Genomic DNA, 17,322 nt, shown 5'->3' with positions numbered 1-17,322 from the left:
AATATATACACACAGTGGAATATTACTCAGCCGTAGAAAGGAATGAAATACTGACATTTGCAGCAACATGGATGGACCTAGAGAATATTATACTTAGTGAAGTAAGTCAGACAAAGACAAATTTTACATGATACCACTTATATGGGGAATCTAAAAAATAATACGAATGAATCTATGTACAAAACAGAAACAGACTCACAGACACAGAAAACAAACTTATGGTTACCAAAGGGGAAAGGGACAAATTAGGAGCACAGGATTAACAGATACAAACTACTATACATAAAATAGATAAGCAACAAGATAGCACAGGGAATTACACTCAATATCTTATCATAACCTATAACGGAAAATAATCTGAAATATATATATATATATACACACACATATATATATCTGAATCACTTTGTTGTACACCTGAAACTAACACAATATTGTAATTCAACTATACTTCAATTTCTTTTTAAATGAGCAAAAGATTTGAATAGACTTTTCACCAAAGATATATGAATGGACTATATACACATGAAAAGATTCTCAACATCACTAGTTACTAAGAAAATGCAAATAAAAACCACGAGACACTACCTCACCCCAACTATATAAATGAAAATACAGACAATTAACAAGTGTTGTCAAAAATGTGGAGAAATCGAAACCCTCATACGTTGCTGATGGGAAAGGTAAAATGGTACAGCCACTCTGAAAAAGTCCAGCAGTTTCGTAAAATAGTATACAATAGTTTCTTAGCATGCCCATAATAGCATTATTCATAATAGCCAAAAAGTGGAAACAACCAAATGTCTATCATCAGATGAATGGATAAACAAAATGTGGTCTCTCCATACAATGGAATACCAAGTACATGCTTACAGCAGGGGTGAATCTCAAAAACATCAAGCTAAGTAAAAGAAGCCAGACACAACAGACCACATTTCATATGATTTCTTTTATATAAAATGTCCAGAAAAGGCAACTCTATAGAGACAGAAAGTACATTAGTGCTTGCCCAGAGCTGGGATGGGAATGAGGAATGACTGCTAATAGGTAGTAGGTCTCCTTCTAGAATGACAGAAATTTTCTACACTTAAAACAGGTTTTAAGATTTTATGGTATTTAAATTACACCCCAAAGCTGCTTTAAAAAAAATCACTTTATTGACAAGGTAGGCAATTGAGGCACAGGTTTTAGATACTGAGAACAATGATGGCACATGTAAAGACAGTAAGTATTTGTGCAATGAAAAGTTAACGTGCTTAAAATCAGATACCTAGGAAGAGGATAGAACTCAGCACTCAATTCACAAATTTTTTTCCTCACAAAAGTCCTGAACAACCCCAGCAGAATTCAGACAGAATGGCAATTCTCTTATATCAGCATAACAGTGCTCTTTATTACCAAATGATCACACATTTTCCTGCTCTGAGCATACTGATTTTGATCCAGGTACGATACCACTTTACCCCACCTCTGTGTTGAACCAGCCTTCAGGTCTGTGTGGAAAATTAAACACTAAAAAGGTTATTTGTTACTGAATCTAAAACATCACAAAGGCTCTTTAAGAGTTTCACAACTGTCCTCTCTGTCTTAACGTACCTTAGTCTTGTTTCCTGGATAAGTAATTCTCAGAGAGGTATTTGTGGTATCTGTGTGCACTGGCTCCAACACAAATACAACGTCGTGTCCAGATCCTCATTCTTGCCAGACATATTTAAAACAGTTTTCATACTTTAACCTTTTTTTAAAAATGGTTTTATATCAGATTTCATTATTTACTGAGTGTCATTACTTGCTGAGGAATTATACAGAGCAAAAGGCAGCAAGCTGTTTAAACCAAATGACCACTGCATATTTTCTGGATGTTTTTTATCTTTTGCTACATAAAAATAAGCAGTTAGGTGGCCCAGAAATAAAGGCCTGGGTCTAGATACACTCAGAATCCTCCAGGATGATACAATACTTTCAGTATCATAAACGGTTTTGTGCAACGTCGGCTGATGTGTAATACTTCCCCACTGCTCTCTACCCCATTACTGGAATGCCATTTACTGGGAAGACAAACACCTTATAATCATTTAACTCTTCAATAACAGCTAAAAGATTAGTCTAACACTTCACACAAATTCTCTACTCGACCGATAAAAGAAAAACAAAAACAAATTGGGCACCAATAGAGGAATTTTCATTTTTTATTAGCTTACGGTAGTTCATCTACTAAGGCTCCAACTACCATGAAAGAAAAGGTATAAACTCATTTTGAACCATAGAAGTTCTCACTGTAGTAGTGAAATCTTCTACTGTAATTTCTCCTATCCCTAAATTCACCTTGAATACATACAGCTCTGGCCACCAGGAAGTTCATCATATTTCACATCATATTTCCCTGGTGGCGCAGGGGTTGAGAGTCCGCCTGCCGATGCAGGGGACGCGGGTTCGTGCCCTGGTCCGGGAAGATCCCACATGCCGCGGAGCGGCTGGGCACGTGAGCCATGGCCACTGAGCCTGCGCGTCCGGAGGCTGTGCTCCGCAATGGGAGAGGCCACAACAGTGAGAGGCCCGCGAACCGCAAAAAAAAAAAAAAAAAAAAAGAACTAGAATTGAATCTCCAACTTTTATGAGCTGAACCTGAGAAAATCACAACCTCTTTGACCTTTAATTATACATACATACACAAACATACACACACACACAGACACACAGGAAGATAACATGGATGTGTTTTATAAGTCCCTTTGGGTCTGGAGAGAATGTGACTTGTATTTAATCTTAAGGTTGATGACTTAACATCCCTTTTTTAATAAAGATAACAATCTTGAGCCTTCTTTTAATGTTATTTGAAAATTTTAAAATATATGAAGTATCATAGTTAAAAACAAATCAAAGTTCCCCCCTCCCCATTACCATTTGAAATCACTGCTTTAGTCTGATCACTTAATAAATCATTCTGTGATGACAACTCTAGGCCCTCGTGGTAAATCTTGCTGGCCCAATCTTTCTTCCTTTGAAGAAAATAAAGACTTGGAAATATACAATCCAATCAAAGGCAGAGTCCTCCTACCACAACAAAATAAGCAACTTTGCTTAAGCAAAAATTACTACTTATTCCCAGAGTAAAAGGCTCTACTCAGAATACCTCAAGCAGCTGCAGAAAAATGCAAATTAGAAGACCCAAGTTCTTATCCCTATTCTGTCGCTAGATAACATTGGCTAAGCTGTACAATAGCCCCTATTGTGAAATAAGAATGTTCTCTTTAGTAAATTACTTTAAGATCCCTTTGTAAATACAGGAGTCTGACAGACCTAGAAACAAACTCCCAGTCTTACAGAAGAATGAATGTTTCCCAAAGCAGCAATGTCATGCCTGATGGCCAGCTTTGCCTGCATAATTCCCCAAAGCCTAGTTTACCCATCATATAATTGAGCTACCTGGTTCCACAGTTTTAGAAACCTGAGGAGCAGCAGATTGTTTCTATGGGTAAATGCATCTGAATTCCAAACACAAAATGTCAAACTCTCTACTACAAGTGGAGTGCCTAACTGCAACTTTAAAATCAGGCTTGATTCTTCAGTTTCCAAAAGATAAACATGAAGTATTATATAATCTAACATAAAAATAACCGATACCGTAGAATTTTACATCTAGAAGGGATGTTAGAGATGATCTGGAACAACCTTTTAATTTTAATGTTAATTCTACATAGCAGGAGTGACTAATATATACAGTGTTTCTACTTTGGGTTCCCTCAATTGAGAAAATAAAAATCCAGACACTGTTAAAGACCATCAGGTATGCACATGCCCTTTTTAAAATACAGGTCCTTTGGGCAAGGATTTTTTTTTTCTCACTTAGAATTAAGACTTCAACCATTCTAAATGGAAATGCGAGCATATTTTAAAACCTTCTTTTGAGTTAATCTTCTCTCTCAGTTCTTCCACCAATGCCACCACCTTAAATACTTCTGATTGCTAAGGAATTCCAACACATTTCAATGAGACAGCCCATGCACACAAATCCCAAATGAGAACATATGCTCCAGCACTTGGTACTTGAGCACTCTAGGCAACTCACCTAGTGCTTCCAAGCCCCGGTTTCTTCATTTATAAAATGGAGAAACCCTGACTCCATGAATTCACAAAGATACAAGAACCAAACTAAATTATGTGAAAACATGTTTGGGAAGAATATTGATATACATATAAATGCTTATTATAAGATCTCCAAATTCCCACATTTCACGAGAAGAAAAAAATTTGCTCCAAATGTTCAGGTGTAGAACCTAAATGGCTTACAGTTGCTAAGTTAGCATTACATACATTAAAACCAAATGGGATTTTTCTATCTAAAGTTCCTTCTAGGAAAATAGAGTAAGATGTTAAAACTTAGGTATCAACGTTTTGGTATTTCCACAGGTGGAGCACATACTTTCACCACATCCCTCCTGAAGGCAGGAATAGTCTCCTAGTAGTCCTTTCAGCTGCAGTAACTGGCACAGAAACTAGCTCTGTTCTTAATATCAGAATACACTTCTCCAGAATAAAAGTAAAATGTTCATATAAACATATGTGGGGTGGAAAGAGGTCTGGCCTGGGGGGCCAGAGGTCTGGCCTGGGGGGACACTTGCTCTCACACCACACACAGCCTTGCATAAGCATTCTGGGCCTTCATTTCCCTTTAAAAGTCTACACTGGTAATGCCCCTTTTATCTGATGTCAGACATCCACCCAGAATACTGCACATAAAGCCTTTGAGCGACAAAATGAAAAAAGCTTCTCACAAAGTCCACACTTTATCCATAGTAGAGGCCTACTGATTTTTAGTTCATGTATACTTATAATAATAAACTTGGTTATGAAATATTTCCCATTGTTGTTAAAAGCAGTACTTTTTTAATTTTTTTGGCTGCACCACGCAGCATATGGGATCTTAGTTCCCTGACCAGGGATCGAACCCGTGCCCCCTGCATTGGAAGCGTGGAGTCTTAACCACTGGACCACCAGGGAAGTCCCCAAAAGCAGTAAAATAGATCAGATGTCGAAGGAAAGAAACTGGAGAAACCCTAAATGTTCTCCTTCCTGATGCATGGGAAGGAACCAAACCTTCCCAAAAAGGTAAATTAGATTCAATCCAAAATCATATATTGCTTAATGTCACTCAACACTTAAAAGTCATTCATTATGGTAGTCTCCATCTTTTATGCCAAAATTAGACTCAATTTGTGATTAATTTAATTCAATCTTTAATTATGATAAAACAGAATCAATGCTCAGCAAATACTGTACTACATGCTCATACTATCCGTGGTTACCCAAATCATTAACCTGGGAAGAAACGGTAAAAGCCCTCTTTTATAGTTCGCTTTTCCTTACTCAAGTAATCTCTTCACTAACTGCTTCTATTTTATTTTTCACTACCTAACATTAATGGAATCACAAAGGAAAGGTCATCTAATTTTAAGCAACACAAAAAGTTATCCAAGAAGCATTTTACATATGGAAATAAAGTGGATTATTTTATTTTACAGAATTAATTTTATTCCCAATGATGCTAATATATTTTAAAGAAGTACAGTGTTACTATTCCCCAACTATAGGTAGTCAGCTCCTTCAAGGAAGTGACCGTGTCTGCCAATTCTGATCCTTAAAGCACGTGATAACCAAAAGAAAACTTAACAAATATTTCTGAGATTGGCTTTGAAAGGACTTTTATATATCAGTAATGGAAATCCAAATGCATATAATTCCTTTGGAAAGTTAAATACATCAGGATCTTAAGAATTCTGAGCAAATTCTGATATGTTCTCTAGATGTAATATATGATGGAAACTAATTTACAGTGTAATGGTAGATGAAAAATATCAGATAAAAATAATGAAATATATGTAAAATATGAAAGTATATTTTATATAAATATGTATTTACACAAATCATACACCTTAAATGTGTTATAAATATATAATTTTACACATTTATATATTTAATATTTCAGATACAATATTTTGAATTTTTATATATAAAATGTTAAAATATTACATGTTATATATAAAATATAAAAATTATATATGAAATGTAATTATCAATTTTTTAAAACCTGTGCATTGGGAACAAAACTGTAAGGAGATGCACAGAAATGTTAAGACAGTATTTGTGTTTGGGTGATGAGACCTTGGCTGACATTTTCTTTTCTACATGTGCTAAATCTTACTTAATGGACTATGCACTACTTTTAGAATAAAACAATTTTCAAAAAGAAAAGAAAGGAAAAAACGGGAAGGAGCACTGATGAGAGATAAGGAAATGGCATAATTAGAGCGGTTAGTTACCACTTAGTGTTATAATTAAGGAACTTTTTATGTGATCACAAATGATAACTAAGTTACAGAACACTTGTGCTGCAGTGACGTCATTTGACAGGTACTACAGGAAGAAGTTACAGTTTATATGATGCTTTACACTTTACAAAATGCTTTCAAAATGTCACATCACCGGTCCTTCAAAGAATCCTGTGAGATAGATTCATATGCCCCATTTTCAGGATCAGGAAACTGAGGGCTAGAGAGAGAATGTGCTTTAATAATAATATCTACCATTTACCGAAAGAGTACTCTGGGTTAAGCACAAAATCCTGTGAAAATTATCACCATATTACAAAGAAAACTGAAGGGCATAGGTTACAGCTGAGAGTCACTGTTCTTACTCGAAGCCACACATTTAAAACAGGAGTCTTGAGTTATAATCAACTTTGCGGAGTTAGTTAGTGGAAGAGTTGAGCCTATGCCCCCAGCCCTATGGTTTCTCTACTACACTGGTCTCCCCTCCTCGCCTACGGTTCTTTCAAGAGTGACTTAGTTTGACAACCACTAGGAAGGTCCAAAGGCAAAAGGACTAGGCCCAGTAACAACCAAAAACTAATGTTGGCGGAGGGCCTAGCCTCAGGAGGAAGGCAAGGCACTGAATAACTGCAGAGTGCAGGGGGCAAGTCGAACAAGTCTTAAAATACACATCAAGGGGTAGCCAGAGGAAACACTCTCTACTTCAGGAGCAGGGATGGCAACATAAATCACGATTCCTGCACCTGACACTCGCGTTCCTCGGTACCATTCCCAGAGCGCCTTTCCGGTTCACCTCAAAGGTTGCCCACAACAACCCCTGGGCTGGGGTCCTACTTTACAGAAAAAGCTGGAAGAAACGACATGGCGGGCCGGGCAAACAGAGAAACAACGAATGCAGGAGCTAATGGTGGACACCTGGCGGACTGGGAACCTCGACCACGTCTGAAGGGCACCAGAGGAGTCTCGGGCCACCACCAAGGGGAGCAAGAGGCCAGGGCCCGCGGCGGCGACAGAGGCCCCGAGGGAGGCCGCGGTGCTGGGACTGTCGCCAGCCGAGGCTTGGCGCGGGGCTTGGAAATCGGCCCAGGTGCCTCACTACTCACGCTGGACTAGCCGGTCTGCGGAAAAGGTGGATGAGCAGCTGGTGACTAGCGCACACGGGACGCCCGCAGCCATCTCTGCGCCAGCGAACAGGTTCTGTCCAAGAGCCCCTTCCGCCTTGGGCGATACCACGGCCGCCGGCGCGCGGGGGAGACGCGCAAATGAAGGCGCATTCTCAGAAGGCACGGCCGGCCCTGCCTCCTCCTCCAGCCCCTCTTCCGCTCCCGGCGTGGACCAGGCCGGGCTGCGCGTGGCGTTGCCATGGGGACGAGCTCCCTCCGCAGCAGGTTCCGGCGCCTGGAGACCTCGCCTCCTCCGGGAGGTAGCCCCGCCCGGCTGTAGGCATGGCCCAGGAGACGGAAGACTACGACCCCATCGGATCCATATTAATCCAGGTGGGAAATGGGCCTCACCGTCCCTTCCCAGCTAAGACCCTTCGAGCGAGGCCCAGCAGCGCCCATCCACTCACGCCCGCCCATCCACTCACGCCCACCTTCTTGGAGCGCCGCTCCCACACTGCCTCCAACACACGAGGGGCAGCACCGCTTAGAGAACTCCCAGATATGCCAACCCAGACCTCTCCCGCCAAGCTCACACACCTCCGGAGCCTGAGCCTGGAGGTTGCGCTCTCGAAGCACAACCATTTTGCCTCTGGTAAAACTCCAGGGCCATACACACCACCGGGATCTTTATTTTGGAAAAATGCACCTTACAGTGAGGCACCATTTTTAAGTGTTATGTTCTGAAAATTTTGATCCCATGATGTAGGGAAGTGGAGGAGATACAAATCAGACACATTGGAGAGGTGATAAATCTGGGGAGAAGTTGAAATATGTGAACTGCTTTTCTTAATCACCCCAGTTTTTTTGGATCTAGAAGTCCCTTGCAAATAAATGAGTTCTGGGGATGAAATGTACACCATGGGAATTATAGTTAATAATGCTCTACTGTGTATTTGAAAGTTGCTAAGAGTAAATCTTAAAAGTTCTCATCACAAGAAAAAAAATTGTAACTATTGACATGTGTGATGATGGATGTTAACTAGACTTACTGTGGTGATCATTTAGCAATATGTACAAATATCAAATCATTATGTTGTATATGTGAAACTAATGTTATATGTCAATTACATCTCAATAAAAAATAATAAATAAAATAGAAATACCTTGCTTGGGAACATACAGATAGAGAAACGTATTGAAGATAAAAGATTGCTAATCAAGTTAAAGTTTTTGAATGTGGAAATGTGACAAACTAAAAAACACAGGGAAGTAACTTTTTCTAATCTGAGGGGGGAAGTATCAAGAAAGTATTAACTTCTCCCATATAACTCAGTTTATGACAGTTACACTCAGATTTTTCCAGAATGTTAAAAGTACTTTGTTTTTTCACATTTACATATGATAGTTTTAAAACATTTCCACATATATCGTCACTTTTAACTCTTATATTTACGTCTACTTGACTAAGGCTTGTAATTTGCCTAAGGTCACTCTATCAGGACTCTACTCAGATCTAAAGGGTCTAGTTTTTCTTCCTGCCATGATTTGGTCTGTTACCTCCCATCTGGGAGACTTCTTTAAGTTCACCTTTTCCAAAATACAAACCCCTAAACTCACCAATTTCATAGACTTCCCCAATATAAATCATACCCAAATCTTCCAACCTCACCTTTTATTATCCTTGCTTTCACCACCATCCTAGAATGAGTTTAGCCAAACTGCCACGTCTCAGGGAACAGTCTCCACAAGGCTGTCCTCACTTAGACACAAGGCACAAGTTCATGGGTCCCTAGAACCATCCTCACTTCAGACCAGCTATTCCTAGACCAGCTAGGAAGCCCTAGCCACCGCACAGTGGCTAATTTGCTAGAGCAACTCACAAAACTCAGGAAAGCACTATGCTTACAATTACAGTGTTTTTATAGCAAAAGGATACAAATTAAAATCAGCTGTGGGAAGAGATGCTTAGGGCACAGTCCAAGAGGGGTCCAAATGGAAAATGGTCCAGCCATTTTCTCCCCATGGAGTCATGGAGGGCATTACCTCCTTCCAGCCATGATATGTGACAATATATACAGATTATTGCCAACTAGAGAAGTTTTCCCAAGACTTTAGTATCCAGAGTTTTTATTGGAGCTCAATCAAACTGCCCATTTGGCTGACTTTTAGTCTTCAGCCCTTCCCAGAGAGTAGACTAATGATTTCAGTCTAATTCCTCTAAAGATTGGAACTGATACAGCATAGCTCAAAGCCCCCATCATAAAGACATTCCTGTCAAGCAGGACACTTCAGGGGCCTAGAGATCATCACCTCCCAGTATCCAAGGGCAAAGGCCAGACCTCTCTTTGGGAAGAGCTAAGAGAGTCATATCCATGTTGATCAACCCCCCCACTTGCTTAAAAGGGTTACTTCGTATGCACTAAGTGGAGGGCTATGCAGAGAAAGAGAGGCTACAGTTAAACTGATTACTGAGGCTGATCTCTAGATGCAATGTAAAATTCTTCCTGGTACAATGTAGAACGTGTATAATAAGGAAACGTGGAAGACCTTCCTTACTTTTTCACTGCATTCTGAGTATTTGTGAGCATATGGAAGCACTCTCAGACATGCCAACATGGGTTCCGTGTCTACCTGGGCCTGTGATTTATTTCCTCCAAAGAGCAGTACATCCAGTGAAAAGGATACTTGGTTGGGAGTCAGAATACTGAGGTCTGACCCTGGCGATGACATTGCCAGGTGGGTAACTTTGGGCTAGTCCCTTCATCTCTCTGGGCCTCAGTTTTCTCTTCTGTAGGACACATAGCTTAGATTAGAACTACCGCTGATTCTAAATTGACCCAATTTCCCCAAAACTACATAATTGGTCTTTACTGTAAAGTGGACTTCCTTACTGTTCGCAGAGGTACTTCATTCAAATCTCCACTTGCTTCACCCTAATTTAGTATATTAGGTCTATGTCTCAGTGAGATACATTAAGCAACTCTTTAAACCCATGATTCTCAAAGCGTAGTCCTAGGACCAGCCTCATTAGAAACAGCTGGGAACTTGTGAGAACTGCAAATTCTCAGACCCCACTCCAGACCTAATAAATCAGAATTTCTGAGGGTGGGGCCCAGCAATCTGTTTTTACAAGCCTTTCGGATAAATCTGATGCACCCTCAAGTATGAGAGCTACTACTTTAGATCGTGCTGTAAAATATAAACTGTTGCATGATTTTGAAGAAAAATCACAAGAGCATAGTAGTTACCAGGTATCATGCATGGTTCTAAGTGCTATATATATTTAACTCATCGAACCCTTACAACAAGTCTATCCGATAAGTACTATTATTCTTTCATGTTATGGAAAGGAAACTGATCAAAGATGAGCATTGTGGGTACTCATATACATAGAAAATTCAAGCAATCTTCTTTCATTTTCTATGTAAGAAGTTCTGATTGTGAATATTCTGTCCCAGTCAGATCATATATCAAAGTCCATGTTTTCATTTTTGGTTCAGGAACTATGAGTACCATGCCCACATAGAGCTCTACTGGGCAGCATTTTGTTAGCTACTTAATTTCTTTCACCTTCAAGTGTATAATTCAGACATTTCACAATTTTTTCTGGCTCTTTCCTCAACTGATCAGAATACTGAGGTTTTACTATAGTAATAATAATCATTATAATTAAAATAGTAGCCAGTATTTATTGAGAGCCAGACCCTGTGCTGAGGGCTTAGATAATCTCCTAACAACTACTGTAGTAGGCAGGTTTTATTTTTAGCTGCAGTTTACAGAAGAAGAAACTAAGATACAAAAAGTAAAGTAACTCACCCAGAGTAAGAAATCTGGTGTGTGCTGGTCCTTCAACAGGTTATGGCACATTTGTGAAACAATCTTTAAGAAGTGTGGTGGTGATTCTGGGAGGTCTCCTAGATGGTTTCTTTTATTATTAAGTATTAGAAGCTTTGTGTTTATACTTTATTAATAATAATGTGGTGTCTTTATAGGTTTATAAACACTCGTTTGACCCAACTATTAAACATATGTTTGTGCAACCAGGATTACCAAGTCTTGCAATCAAATTAACTTTTTAATTAGTTTCGGAAATCATATTTCAAAAACCCAACAGCTGGGGCTTCCCTGGTGGCGCAGTGGTTAAGAGTCCGCCTGCCGATGTAGGGGACACGGGTTCGTGCCCCGGTCTGGGAAGATCCCACATGCTGCGGAGTGGCTGGGCCCGTGAGCCATGGCCACTGAGCCTGCGCGTCCAGAGCCTGTGCTCCACAACGGGAGAGGCCACAACAGTGAGAGGCCCGTGTACCGCAAAAAACAAAAACAAAAACAAAAAAAAAAACCCAACAGCTGTATGTTAACCCCAACCTTGGAAATATTTGAGCTGATTGACAGCTTGATATTATCACTGTCTCTCTTATCAAACCCTCTGTCTGGTTTGCCAGGAGCGTACAACATAAAAATGAATGGGGAAGCAATGAGAATGACTCAGCCAAACTCTTATCTTTAGCAGAGATGAATAAAATGGAGTCATGAGGCTGCTTTTGACAAAACGGAGTCTTGTTGCCTGGCTCTTTTAAATTTTGTTGCCTGGCTCTTTTAAATTTTAAATTCTAGAGCAACTTTTGTCTGCATTGAATCTTTCAAGGGCTTCTTATTAAGTAGCCCTGTCCCCAGACTGTCAAAATAATAATCTTCCTCCAAGTGGGAAAAGTATGGAAAGCAATGCATTTGATGATCACAGAGATGATGGGTGACACGTAAAATTTCAGTATGGTAGATTGGATCTATTTGAAGAATGGAGATTTAGAACTTAATCTCTTTTTCTACCCAGGTCTGGTGAAACATTTCCTACAGTACTTGTCTCTATTGCAATTATACAAACAGATGTGCGGTTACTAAGAGGGGAGAAGAAATATCTGGCAAGGAAAGTAAAAAGCTCTTGAGAAAGAAAGAACAATTCAAATCAATGAACATTTACTAAGTGCCAGTTATATGCAAGGCGTTTCACTAGGTTTTACCATTCAAGAGAAGAGAATTAACATTGGTTCAGTGCCCTCCTATGTGGCTGGCCTTATACAAAGCACTTTATGTACTTTAACTCATTTTATTCTTGCCACTATTCTGAAAAGTAGCTATCTATCCCCATTTTACAGGTAAGAACACAAAGGCTCTAAAAAGCTAAGTAAATTTGCCCATCTCAGTTTAGTAAAGGAGGAAATAGAATTCTAGTTCATATCTGTCTGGTTCCAAAGCCTATATTCATTCATTTTCACACCCATTGTCTCATTTTCATTCTACAAGTAGAGTAATTCTTTTTTTTTTTCTTGGTAAGAACACTAGAGAAAATGTGGATGGTGTGCATGGACACTGTGTGAACAGTAATAGAACAAGGAATTATGTTCATTTGCCTTTTACCAAGTTATTACTATGTACCAGACCTATTACATATTATCTCACAACTCTATGAAGACATATAATTGTCCATACAAAGCAATGAAGAAATCAGACCTTCAGTTCCCTGATAAATAATCCAGTGTGTTTTTCACTCCCTCCAGCAGTTGACAGGCATAATTACAGAATGATACATGAAGCTACAAGTATTACAAATACTAGAGCTACAAGAAGGAAATTCAGTGCATTCAAAAGTCGAACAACAATAACGACAAAAAATGTGGGCCTGGAAGTGGGCTTGCCCTTGAACTGCTTTTTTGTACTTCCAAATGTCTTTAGACAATAGATAATAAATCAGCTTGCAGCACTAATTTGGACACAACAGTCGAAAGAGGTACATCTTCATCCTTAGTGTGTACCAACAAACAGTAGGTGTGTTCAGATTTCAATCTGTGAGCCCTGAAGGCTCTACATGATAATTTGTGCAGAGTACAAATGACCAGATGTGTCTGCCAGACTTTGATGCCCATCAGTGAAAAGATGCAAATCTTTTGATCTCTTGAATACTTGACTCCTTGGGAATACTTGAGAGTAATCGATAGCATAGGCTGGATCAACGTGTAGGTCCAGTAATACTAAGAGAAAAGGTAACTGTTTCAAAACGCCTTTAGCAACCCAATCTGCAGATTATTATTGGTGTGACTATCGCTGAAACAGGTGTTGGGTTCATAAATTTGCATAACAAAACGTTTCTCTTGTGGCAGCAGCCCATACAATAATTGGTGCCATCTGTATTTATCTGTGGAAGTTTGGTTTCTAATATGAATGCAGAGAATCTTGTGCTAATTTCATAATGCCTATTTTATTCTGAGGGTGCTTGACTTTGGAGAGATGTTCATCATTTCTAAGGAAAATACAAATTGAAGGAAAATGTTAAAGTAATGACATTATGTTGCTTTTTCTTCAAGGATTGTTTTCATTTCTGACTACATAAAACAAAATTAAGGCCACATCTACAGAACTGCTTCTTCAGAGCAGTAAGTGGGGAAGATCCAGCTAGAATGGAAAACCAGCAGGCCCTGTCCACATATTTGTAATTCTCTTTTGAAAGGCACTGCTTTCACTAGAACCTCTCTTTGCCGGAAGTGTTCTGTCTTCTTACCTCTCAACCAATTAGTAGAAATCAGAGTTTGGCACAAACTTCTTATTGTATCTGACACAACTGCTTTACCAACTGAGAAAGCAGAAGCCATTTGAGTTGGAGTTTTATCTTGGATCTGTTTCTAATGGGGGAAGGACAAATAGAAAATTGTTTGGATCTGTTTCTAATGGGGGAAGGACAAATAGAAAATTGTATGAAAGCTTAGTTTTCCAAAATCTGAAAGACAGTGACTGGAGCCGTCTAACGAAGCACGTCTCAGAACCATAAGGACAGTCCTTTTCAATGATCACCATCTTTAAAATCAACTTTATTGTCTCTAGCAATTCAAGCAATTTGCAAACCTTTAAGATAAATAACTGTTTTAGGTGGACTATGTATGTATTCTTTTCTTTTTAAATTTGTTTATTTTATTTACTTTATTTTTGGCTGTGTTGGGTCTTCATTGCTGTGCACGGGCTTTCTCTAGTTGTGGCGAGTAAGGGCCACTCCTAGTTGCAGTGCACGGGCTACTCATTGCTGTGCCTTCTCTTGTTGCGGAGCGCGGGCTCTAGGCGCGCGGGGTTTAGTAGTTATGACACGCGGGCTCAGTAGTTGTGGCTCGTGGGCTCTAGAGCACAGGCTCAGTAGTTGTGGTGCACGGGCTTAGTTGCTCCGCAGCATGTGGGATCTTCCCGGACCAGGGCTCGAACCTGTGTGCCCTGCATTGGCAGGTGGGTTCTTAACCACTGCGCCACCAGGGAAGCCCTGTATTCTTTTATATTTTATATTCTTCTACCTCCAGGTCCAAGAAGAACTTTATCAATTAAAGGAGAAATTAACAAAATTCCCACATGAGGAAAAAGGCGAAACTCTTGACATTCAGAATCTTGAAACAGCAATCAAAAGGACTGAAATGGGGTTAAAAGTAAGTAGTGTTTTAGATATTAAATAAAATTCCAGAAGGAGACAAGGATTCCTCAAGAAGAAAAGAACTGTGCTTCTCACAGGCCCCATGTAATTCTGTAACAGAGGTGGGCCTCAGTTGGTCATCACCTTTCCCATGCTGTTCCTTTTTTATTTTTTTTTTATTTTTTATTTATTAATTAATTTATTTTTTGCGGTACGCGGGCCTCTCACTGCTGTGGCCTCTCCGGTTGCGGAGCACAGGCTCCGGATGCACAGGCTCAGCGGCCATGGCTCACGGGCCCAGCTGCTCCGCGGCATGTAGGATCTTCCCGGACCGGGGCACGAACCTGTGCCCCTGCATCGGCAGGCAGACTCTCAACCACTGCACCACCAGGGAAGCCCCTGCTCTTCCTTTTTTAAAAGGATGATTATTAACTGACTGATTGATTTACGTGCCACAAGAATGTCAGGCATTGATAATATATGATTATGCAGTGATAACCCCTAAAATGTGGTTTGATAAAAATCATTTAGAGTTTTAAAAACAACTCCTCAGTCCAACAATATGCCTGACAAAAAAAAGGATTCATACCAATACATTGCAGAGAGTTTCTATCAAATTCACCAGGATTCTAAAAAATAGTTTACTTTTCCCTAATAGCTTAAGTATTTTGAGATTAGTTATTTTTGAAATATTGTAACCTAGTATGTAACAATGGAAATAGAAAAGAAATACACCAATTTTGGAACAGAGAAATAAAGTAGATAGGGACTTCATCATTATTAGACGAATATAAGAGCATGGGAGAATCCAATCTTCAGACCAGGATAACATTCATATATAAAACAAGGATCTATTAGCACATGGGTCCAAATAAAGGCCATCTCCATCTTCCAGACCTCTGATGATCAGCGTCTCTGCTCTTGCTTCTGACTTTCACTCTACCATGTTATTAGCATCCCAGCTCAGCTCCTGAGGCTGAGAGGTGTGGTAGATTTTGTTGCCTCATCAGACTAGTATGCCATTGTCCTATATTACGTGATGGTGAGAGGGCTGGACCCAGCTGGAGTCTTTGGGTTGGCCATTTAAAATAATCTGTTACCTAGAGGCCAAACGCTTTCCTCTGATGCTTGCCTGAAGTCCCCATAAGGGAAAGACATTACTCAATGTCAGGGTTGCCTAGCAAGTTTCCCCAGCTAGGTAGCAAACTGACTATTGTGTAGGTTCATTTGTGAAGAATGCTACAGGTCACTTAAGCTTTGAGTCTCAATTGTTTATGCTGCTTTTTGGGATAAAGTAATTTGGCCTTGAGTTGCCTAATGATACCTTAGCCTTGAAATAAACACCTAGCATGTTGTGCCTTTTGGCTTAATTACACCATTCCAAGAGTTAACCTAATGAAATGGAGTAAATTAGCTGAGGATCTCAAGTCCACTCTAATGGCCTAAACTTTAACTTTTCCGTAACAGATTCACATCGAGAAGTATTTAAATGTTGTACACCAACGTGTTTTAACAACTCCTACTGATGATATCTTATATTCTTCTCGCGCTTCCAAATGGTAAGTAAAATAGCCATTTTAGGGTCCAAAATAAGTACGATTGAAAAAAAAAAACTTTTCTCACACAGGTGAGATGACTGTAAAGACAAAACTCCTTGGCTTTGTTCGTATCCATTCTACTAATTTCAGTAGAAGTTTTGCATAAGAAGTTAATGACAAAATAGAACTACCATATGACCCAGCAATCCCACTACTGGGCATATACCCAGAGAAAACCATAATTCAAAAAACCACATGCACCCCAATGTTCATAGCAGCACTATTTACAATAGCCAGGACATGGAAGCAACCTAAACGTCCATTGACAGACGAATGGATAAAGAAGATGTGGTACACATATACAATGGAATATTACTCAGTCATAAAAAGGAATGAAACTGGGTCATTTGTAGAGATGTGGATGGACCTAGAGAGTGTCGTACAGAGTGAAGTAAGTCAGAAACAGAAAAACAAATATCGTATAATAATGCGTATATGTGGAATCTAGAAAAACGGTATAGAAGATCTCAGTTGCAAAGCAGAAATAGAGACACAGACGTAGAGAACAAATATATGGATACCAAGGGGGAAAGGGGTGGGGTGGGAGGAATTGGGAGACTGGGATTGACACAAATACATTACTGATACTATGTATAAAATGGACAACGGATGGGAACATGTTGTATACCACAGGGAACTCACCTAGTGCACTGTGGTAACCTAAATGGGAAGGAAGTCCAAAAGGGAGGGGATATCTGTATGTGTATGGCTGATTCATTTTGTTGGGCAGTGGAGGCTGAGGCAACCATACTCCCATAAAAATTAATTTTAAAAAAAAGAAGTTAATGGCAGAATTTGGACTTCAATAAAATTTATTCTCCATTACTTGTACTGCATTCTAGTGCTTGACA

The 17,322-nt window shown here is 39.6% G+C and overlaps 2 protein-coding genes across 6 annotated transcripts in view; one reads left to right on the top strand and one right to left on the bottom strand.

The window, feature by feature from the left end:
- AAGAB (alpha and gamma adaptin binding protein) overlaps positions 1-7,627 on the bottom strand; it is a 91,923-nt gene extending 84,296 nt beyond the window's left edge. For 2 of the 3 annotated variants that reach the window (XM_079910318.1, XM_079910319.1), the window contains exon 1: positions 7,433-7,590. In XM_079910318.1, the coding sequence (XP_079766444.1) occupies positions 7,433-7,505 (73 nt within the window). In that variant the 5' untranslated portion in view covers positions 7,506-7,590. Of the gene's footprint in view, positions 1-7,432 lie in introns of all 3 variants that reach the window. The other variant, XM_079910320.1, reaches the window with a different exon arrangement.
- A 69-nt stretch (positions 7,628-7,696) lies between these two features.
- Positions 7,697-17,322, top strand: part of LOC307180226 (IQ domain-containing protein H-like) — a 73,452-nt gene continuing 63,826 nt past the window's right edge. For all 3 annotated transcript variants that reach the window (XM_079910336.1, XM_079910335.1, XM_079910337.1), the window contains exons 1-3: positions 7,697-7,825; positions 14,767-14,889; positions 16,341-16,432. In XM_079910336.1, coding sequence (XP_079766462.1) covers positions 7,775-7,825; positions 14,767-14,889; positions 16,341-16,432 — 266 coding nt within the window. In that variant the 5' untranslated portion in view covers positions 7,697-7,774. The remainder of the gene's footprint in view (positions 7,826-14,766; positions 14,890-16,340; positions 16,433-17,322) is intronic.

This window comes from Stenella coeruleoalba, assembly GCF_951394435.1.
Source record: "Stenella coeruleoalba genome assembly, chromosome: 2".
Classification (NCBI taxonomy): Eukaryota; Metazoa; Chordata; class Mammalia; order Artiodactyla; family Delphinidae; genus Stenella; species Stenella coeruleoalba.
This window is presented reverse-complemented; position numbering and strand designations above follow the sequence as displayed.